Genomic DNA, 9,329 nt, shown 5'->3' on the forward strand with positions numbered 1-9,329 from the left:
TCCCCGTTTGCGAACCTGTATAAAGCTCTCATGAGCATAATCCATTAGAACTCTCATGGCTTCATTGGTCTTCATGAATCTCACGTTCGGGTTTTTTATCAGAGGATGCATGTTCCATCGGATCTGGACACCAAATTTGGCTACTCTCAAACTTTGTTTTGGATTTGAACAAATTTGTACAAATCGAAAGAAAAAAAATGTGTATGCCTACAATTTTTGACTAGTTTCTGAAGTTTTGCACTTTTGACTAACTTTTTTCAGTTTTTTGCTAATGTGTCTTTTGGGAAAGTTGTTCCAAATGGTATCAGCTACCTACTGGTCAAATCTCAGCTATAAATGATCAAAAAGTACATAAATTACAATCCATGTTTGACATTATTTTGACATGAAACTTGGCCAACTGGTTCTTTATGCCTTGCAAATACCAAATCCCAACCTTTTATGAATTTGGATGACAAAAAGTTGAATTTTTCCAAATTTTGTATGTAAAATCCCCGGTTTTGTGGTTTTTGCCCTCTGAATAAAAAGATACATGGATTGCGATCCATGTTTGACAACATTTTGATATGAAACTTGGCCAACTAGTTCTCTACGCCTTGTAGATGCCAAATCCCAACCTTCTTTTAATTTGGATCACAGAAAGTAAAAAAATTTTAATTTTGTATCTAAAATCTTTGTTTCTTTGTTTTTTGCCCTATTCAGCCAATTCTGATGTGGTTTTTGAAGTTTTCTTTCAATCAAACTTTATCAGAGCAATGCACTACTAATACACAATGTCATTCATCACTTTTCTCCAAAAATGGCCTCTGTGGTACATGGATCGCGATCCATGTTCCTCCATAGATTCTGGTGTAACTTTCTAGATTGCTTGTAGAGAGTTTGCTAAAACCCTTGATCAACAAATTTTTGAGTTTTGATCAATTTTAAGATCTCTGCCATCAAATTTTTGAATTTTCAAGGCCAAAATATGGTTTTCAACAGTTTTTACCCTGATCATTCAACCCAAATTTGATGGTTGTAGTTTCCTTCTACCCTACTTCTATGTGCTAAAATGAAACTAAGAACAAAAACAAACAAAACAATGCAAAAAAAGATCGTACCAAAAAACGGTACAGCACTCTAAAAGTAACGAGAAAATTGAAGAATGAAATGGTATTGGTTATCTCACTTACAACTCTCTTTACCTCTTAAGAATAGATCTAGCAAGTCCTCAACTTTCAGACTCTACCAAGCACTAAACCTTGTGTCTAGTTGCTTCACTGCCAAGGTGTAAACAGAATGGAAAGACTAATCACTGGAAAAGAACGCTCTAAATATGCACTAGGTCACTCACCATCTAAGGATCATTCCTCGACAACGGCGCTAATGTTAGTGGGTCGCCATGATCGGTCGGACATCTGCAACATAGCTAGCCGACACTAATATAACATGTAAAGCCCTGGGTGGGACTGCCTAGAATGAGCCTCCCAACCTCCCGTTAAATAGCCCCTTGGGCCTCATTCCCTATCCACACTTGTAGCCAGCCCCTTGGGCCTGGTCCTTGACCACCGGGCATTGCCCTTGGCATGACATTACTCTCCCCCCTTGGAGAAGTGTTTTCGTCCTCAAAAACAAGAGTGATGATGCACTAATGCTTTCCACAGGGGCATCCTGCAGGGATGCAACTGTTTTCTTGACGAGAACACGGTTCAGTAGGAGGTTCAATGAAACCAAGAGTAACATCTTGATTTTCCACATTGTTGTCCCGTTTCAACCGTCTTGGTGTAACCATCTCATTGACAATATAGCATGTAAATTGTATTTAGAACGGAAGCATATTGCATGTGGCGGTAGAATTGAATCTACTTACCTAGCATGCCATGCATGCAAAATTCTAAGCCCTTGGAAAAAGTGATGGCCTCAAACGTGAGAGCCAAAACTATAAGTGCCTTGCACAGATGTACTGGTAGGGATTCTGTGAGTGATATTCCCTACTTTGCCAGTTCCCCAAACTTGTTGCCTCTTCCCTTGATGCCAAGTCATTGGGCAGTACCTTGGCACAAGGGAGAAGCCTTGCTTCATGTAAAATTGTCAAAGCACTTTGCTTTGTACAAAAGTAGTAGTTTCTAATTTAAATGTATAAACATGGAAAAATAAACAATATTGGACATGGTCTAACCTGGTCATCCTGCTGTAACCAGTTGTCTGGAGTTGTCGAAGGAAAAGCTCGCTCAAATGTAGATCATAACCATCTCTGTTGTGCGAGAAAAAGTTGGCATATGTATCATATACACGTCCTCAAATATCCTACAGGCAGATGGAGAAATTCCCCAAGGGCGTGTGCTCATAGCATACCCCAAACGGGCAAAATCTCAATGCAAGATTCCTAAATTGAAGCCTTGCTTCACATAAATATGTTTGTGCTGAGAGCCAATGGATGTGGCTACAGATATCATGACAAAAATAGTCGACCTTGTCAAAATTTCATAGAGAATCGGCCATGCCGAATTTGGGTACTTGCTAAGAATTATGAGATTGCTCAATACTGAGAGAGATAGCATCTACAACGGAGCAATCAAATATCAGCTATTGCCCAACACTGCTTGATCAAAGCAACATGTGCTCGATAAGTTGGCATTATGAAAATTCATGTGATGGTATAGGTGGTGGTCGACAGTGGAGTCAGCTCATAACTGTGAATACAATGTTTTGCCACTATGCTTCATGTAGTTATGTTGCCTGCTTTCCTCCTCCGCCAGGTAACACAATGAGGAGATATCAAAAGGAATAGCCGTGCTCGTGAAATGTAACTGATGGGAGATAGCTTGCCTAGGAGCCTTGCCCTAGAAAAATTGCTATACAACATCGTAAAATGGTAATTACGGATGGGTCGTGCCGAATAACTTGATCATATAGGTCAGAGGTCTTGCCTGACTTGCCGTTGTATCAATATGCAACCTCCGACTTGCGTGTTTTGTGTACTCAAGCCGTGCTTGATTTATGGTTACAGCCACAAGCCGTGCTTGTGCTTGGAGTGTGTGCCGTGCATTGATTGCCGTTGCATGACAGAGCTATGTAACATGTTTGAAAGAATTTATCAAATGAACAAAAATAAATAAATGCATACCTTGATGTCGATCATTGGCATGTAGTATGCAACTATACACTTGCCAGCATGTGGCAACACTCCCCACATGGCCTGGATGGTCGAGCTTCTATGAACCTCAAACCGAGCATCGACATCATCTTGGCCAAAACTTCTCTGCTCAATTATCAAATCCAAAATCGTAGTCAAGAAGTTGAGATTTCAAAACTTTGCAATTAGATAGAACATGACCGAGCTACGATCATCTTTAGTCAAGACATGACTGCTTCACTTGCATATCGAGATCCAAAACAAGAGAGGGAGAAAACGATGATCGAAAGTTTCTCGCTTCGAAATCTTTGCGTGGTTTGTTTGTTGCCTTCAACTTGCCGCCCTGACCCAAAGGTTCGACTCCAAGAGAGACCATCAAGAGGAAAGGGGGGGGTTGCCATGGGCACCCTCCCTTGATCCCTTAAAATGTTTTGCCCTAAGGCCTTATGGCCTTGGGCGTTAATGTGAACACAGAGCTCTTATACGAGCTATAGCGGAAACAGAGCGTCGTGAGAGAGAAGGAGAGGGACAGTTGCGTGTGTTGGTCGCCTAGCGACGTCCAAGAAACGGGAACTCCATCCCGTTGCAGCGCGATGCCGTCAAGTCAAACTTCTCCTGGTTTGGTGAAGGTCGAGCTTACTCCCTTCCGCCACAAGCAGCTCTGTACACGCAGCGCTACTCAGACTTCGACCGCCTGTGTAGAGCCTCTGCCCATGCCTTTGCCTTCGTCTTCCTTGTCCTCAACCCATGCACATGCAAAAAACTCGCATGAAAGAAGAGAGGCTTTGCTCTCGCATGTGAGAGAGAGAGAGAGAGAGAGAGAGAGAGAGAGAGAGAGAGAGAGAGAGAGAGAGAGAGAGAGAGAGAGAGAGAGAGAGAGAGAAGTCATGCAAATCTCCTTCCCCTCCCCTCCATGGTTGCTCTCCCCTGTGCTCTGATACCAGTGTTAAGCCCTGGTGGGACTGCCTGGAATGAGCCTCCCAACCTCCCATTAAATAGCCCCTTGGGCCTCATTCCCTATCCACACTTGCAGCTGGCCCTTGGGCCTGGTCCTTGACCACCGGGCATTGCCCTTCGCATGACATAACATATCAATACTCAAGGAAGCGACTCGGATGGGGCACGTAGACTCTTTGATGGTGTCAACCTCAAGAAGTGAACCTAACAAGAAAATGCAACAACTCAACAAGTAAACCTCAAATCAATGATTGAAAAATCTGCCTATGTCCTTTCTCACTGCTCTAGGTCATCACGTCTTTTGGTCAATTGAACGCACTCGGATCGTCACAAAACTTTAAAGGAAGTTTCACTAGGCCTAAATAGACAAGTCTACAAAGTCTCATCGCGTTCTGACAAGGTATAGATATCGCGATCCATCATGACCAAGTCACAGAAACTGCAACATAACACCCAACAGGTCACCCTATGGTCTAGGAACACTCTACTATGGTCAAAACATCAAAAAACAGTGATTTAAGCACTCAAATTTGAAGAGTAGTCTCGTAGACACGTAGTCGTGAACCACAACAAAACTATCAATGCTTACACTTGAATGGAGGAGAAAAGAAAGAGGAAAGCAATGCAAGTTTCAGAATAAAAAACGGATTACCCAATCATTAGAAGGGATGATTACAATTTGGAGCAGAGAAGCCGGTTGAACGTACGTACAACAGAGCGCTTTCTTCTCTAAATGATAAGCCTCCTTTCACATAAGGTTATTGACTTTTATACCTAGGGCTTTCTAAATGGCTAGTAGCCGGCTCATATGGGCCTTTACAAATGTCATGACAGAATTACAACTGAGGGAATTGACTTGTTATTCTGGAATCAGGATTTACAGAGAGTATCACTATGGTAGCTTGGAAAAATAATAGAGTACAAATGAGGTGTCCGACTAGGTGTCCAGCTAGGTGGACGCTTGCATACGGAATCCGACTGCTAAGACCTACATACTTTACAAAACATGCCTTTCACATTTCAAGATAGCCCATTGACATGAATACTCTAACCGTGCAATGATGACAAGACATCTTCCATCGGCTTATCCATACTGATACCAATGATAGGCTCCTTTCCCTTCGCAAAATGTGACCTAGACCTTGCTCAAACATAGCTTTAAAGCGCTTCTATTTTTTTTGCCAAAAGGTAACTCTTTCTCACAAAACGATGTGCAGTTACTTGTGAAGGGCTCTACCATCGATACAATGACGGACGATGATCTCCCAAACGATGATGGTGCCATGCCACTAGAGACTCCTTCTCACGAGCAAGGACCTACCCCTTTGTCATATTAATTCACCATGGAGAAACCTTAATCTCCGAATTAGTGAGTGTGTGCCAAGTGACAAAATACATGCATGACTCCTCTCTAGCAAGATGCATCTACTATCTTTCCATACGTGGAATGGACAATAGCAAGTCTCTTCGACCATAAGTTCATGTGTCTTCAAACTACGCTGATGTCAATTGGATTGAAAGTTGCCACCAATCATTATAAAAAACAAGATGAAGAGTCATGAAGGCCTACTAAAGATAAGACCCATCATCAGGGGGGATAAAAGTTATGGGTAGTAGGTATAAATGAGTGCTTACAATCACACGTCATTTTTCTGTATTTTCATATAAAATTTTATTGTCCATTACACACACATAATAAAAAATGGCTTATATGTTACGAAGGGCCCACTTAAACAACAAGTTGAAAGACTCACACTGGCATTCTAAGGGAGGTTACACATCACCATATCAAAAGAACCCAGCTTGCCCAACAAATAACATCGACGTGGGTGTTGTGGGCACTGGTTTGGCGCTCCAGTTTACACACCGCCAAGGTGGGCAATACTTTAGTTGCAACGATGGACTTATGGAGCAGGTCGAAAGCAGGTGCTCTGATTGGTGAAATACATGTCTGCCATATTTAGGCACAAATCCCTAGCAGATTTGGACGTGTGCTGACATACAACTAGGATATGGTGTCGCCTCCGCAACGACTATGTGTAACGAGTAGCAATGCCCAAATCCATGTGCAAAAGAGTTATTGGATGTGAGTCTAACAATAGCGAGCGTTGCTCCTAGTCTGTAACCAGCGTAAAACAAAATAAAATGAAAAGGAAGTAAAATAAATAAAGGGACCCATTGCCAAATTAAAACAAAAGAAAAATTGAATGTTTTCATAGGAAAAGGTAAGTCTAATAATAATAAGCATATGATATAATAAAATTTAATAACTCTCACATTTTGTGAGAAATTTCTATATAATAGAAACAATAAAATAAAAAAACATCGAAAAAATCTAAACAAAAATTATATAATACTTTCTTAGAAAAAAATATAGATTTAATAAACATAAAAAATAATAAAATAATTTAATGAAATGAAAATGTGTAAAGTCCTTAAATGAGAAGACCCTTTAGCAATACTTCACATCATGGGATCAAACTCCTATGAATTAATATTTAATTCTCTATTCTCTAAAGTTTTTTGTAAGCATTCCAAAAAGGTGAATGAGGCTTAGAAGATAGCATTTAAAAGGCTATATCTTCTCTCCCCCCTTAGGGACACTTGTCTCAGACACAAGAAGTTTTGGACAAATTCTCTCAATAATTCCCACATTGCGACTTACCTAAACATCATGAGCTTTTGTGAGAAAGGCACTGCATACCTAGCTAGGTACGATTGGGGGCAGCGGACCGCCGGCCCGGTGGGGGGGCCGGTGGTCCCTTGCCCCAATCGTACCTAGCTAGGTATGGGTGCCTCCATAGCAGAAGCTCATGATGTTATGCATTGTATGAAAAGCACTAAAAAAGACTCCGTTTTCCTACATGAGAAAAATTCTAAATCTTCTTGTGAGAATGAAAATTGCAGGACCTTGATCCTTAGGGTACTAAGGCCTTTGGAGGCCATTAAAAAATCACAATCCAAAGGCAGAATTGTGGGTTTGGGGCATTTTAAGAGGCCGCCCCTAGTTTTTTAATTGCAACAGATTCTTGGTTGAAATGATGGCAGGGTGACCCATACTTCACACACACAAAGAGCATCAAAATTTGGTGAGACTAGTGACACTTATTGTAACTTAAGCCTGGTATGCAGCAAGCTATAAGGGTAAAGCGTTGCTGCGCTGCAGATCGAGCACGCGATGACGGACATGGAAGCTAAGCAGGAACCTTGATTCTTCTGTGTTAAGTTACGCAAATGTGCCCACGTCCCCGAGAGAGAGAGAGACAGAGAGAGAGAGAGAGAGAGAGAGAGAGAGAGAGTAGATCTTGATATTTTGATACTTGAAACGTCCTCCTTCAAGACGGCTATGGCAGAACTCGAGTCTAAGCCTACTGGCGAATCCATCAAGCTGCATCACGTCTTGAGAGAGTTAGCCAGGGATTTCTTTCATGCACAGAAGGATGACCATGATGATGGAGACGATGTAGAGTATTATGGCAACAGCTCTCTTGCTTTCTTCCACCGCACCAGGGACTCTTTCCGAGAAAGATCACCCCAGCTCAAAGAAGCGGTCCGCCACACATCGGCAGAAATTCTGCAGTGGATGCATAAGGGAGGGGTATGGAGAGCCTTCCTGGTCACCACGGTAAGTGCTTTGAAGAGATCTTTGGGGTGGAGTTTTTGTCAAGCAGTTATGTCAGAAAATCTTCTTCTTGGTGTTTGGCTACTAAATGAATTGAAGTAAATGAAGGGACATGTCTGTAACTTTGTATGTGTGTTTCATGTGTATGTGCACGCACGGGCATATGTGCCTGTGCCCCTGTAATGTACAGAGAGTCACTTAGAACGTATAATGCGACGTATAACATTTGATTATATCAACTTGGTATGGTTAACTATGGTACAATTGAGTGCTTATTAGTATACTCTTCTTACAGGTTGGAGTGGTGTTGCTTCTGGGGCTTGCGGGATTGAGTGCCTTCATGCTCTTCTTCTTGATCGCAACATTCAATGCTATCGTCATTGGATTTCTTGGATCAGTTGCATCGGTGGGTGCCTTAACTTTCTTCTTCTTCTCATCACTGATTGTCATCTACGTAGGAGCGATTATTGTGGCAATCATGTCGATTTCAACAATCACTATTCTCTGTATAGGCGGTGCTTTGACAGTTGCAGGTCAGTCCTCTTCTTTTTTTTTTGTGGCACAAATTTTTCCTTCAATATTATGTGAATTTTTGCAAAATTTATGGTCTAGAGGATGTGAATTTCTAAATAAATTCAAATATTTTATTGGATTGAGCTTTGCAGGATGGATTGGATTTTTTTGGCTTGTTTGGCAAGGGTTAAAGAAAGGCATAGACATCTGTAAGGCCTCTTGTTTTATGCCGGTGGCCACTCTTAGGACAATTGCATCGCAAAAATCAGGTTAATAAAGAGTGCCTTTAAGGTGTTGGGCAACCATTGAACACTACTTGGCCTTCTTAAGGGTACCGACGCTCACCACTCCGTTCAACAGTGTTGGTATTTTGGTCTTGAGTGTTAAGACTCCTTTATAGTGAAACATCTCTAGGGTATTGCATGAAATTCCAAAGAAATTGTCTAATTGTGTAGTCGTGAGGTATGTTACCACTGATAAATAAATGTATATCAAAACACTTTCCATACATGTCCAACCTTTTCTTGTTTCAATAAATGCACACGTTGGTTTATAGTTGTGGATACCAATCTGTACAAAATTATATGTTAATATTTTGTTCGACGACTTTCTTAATTTTTCCTAATTGAATACTCAATTTGACAATGCAAAAGCCAAGATCATATATCACCAAAGGTTTCCTTAAAGTAGCTCCAAATGCTCAACTTGTGTCCCATTTCATCTTTGTAATGACCATATCAACATATAGTGTTGCATCAGGCCATGTCGCATACAATGGGCTTTCAGTGGAGCCATTTTGAAAAACTTTGTAAATTAAAGAAGTATATATCTTGCATGCCATGTTTACAAAGCCTAATTGAGACCACAAAGTGTTTTGAGAAATTGTGATACCTCCTCCTGTTTCTCTCACTAGGCTAAGTATACCTAGTTGGTCGGCTTGCATAGATTCTTTTATGTTCGTGATTTAATTTTTAAATGATAGTCTTTGCTCGGGGGTCATCCATACATACGTTAATATAGCACGTAAATTTGACATAAGGGTTTTTAAACCATAGATTTTATTACTATTCAACACATAAAAGGGTATCAAACGAAGGAGGTTTACACAAATTGAATAGGAGA

General features: G+C 41.0%; 1 protein-coding gene across 1 annotated transcript; it reads left to right on the forward strand.

The window, feature by feature from the left end:
- The first annotated feature begins 7,139 nt into the window (after positions 1-7,139).
- Positions 7,140-8,760, forward strand: LOC147430921 (uncharacterized). The gene is made up of 3 exons (XM_086493464.1): positions 7,140-7,697; positions 7,990-8,227; positions 8,360-8,760. Exons 1-3 carry the CDS (start codon positions 7,419-7,421, stop codon positions 8,479-8,481), a joined length of 639 nt encoding a protein of 212 aa, XP_086349590.1. The 5' UTR covers positions 7,140-7,418; the 3' UTR covers positions 8,482-8,760.
- The last annotated feature ends 569 nt before the right edge of the window (positions 8,761-9,329 follow it).

The sequence above is a fragment of the Adiantum capillus-veneris genome, chromosome 21 (assembly GCF_014529385.1).
Source record: "Adiantum capillus-veneris isolate H3 chromosome 21, ASM1452938v2, whole genome shotgun sequence".
NCBI classification, from domain to species: Eukaryota; Viridiplantae; Streptophyta; class Polypodiopsida; order Polypodiales; family Pteridaceae; genus Adiantum; species Adiantum capillus-veneris.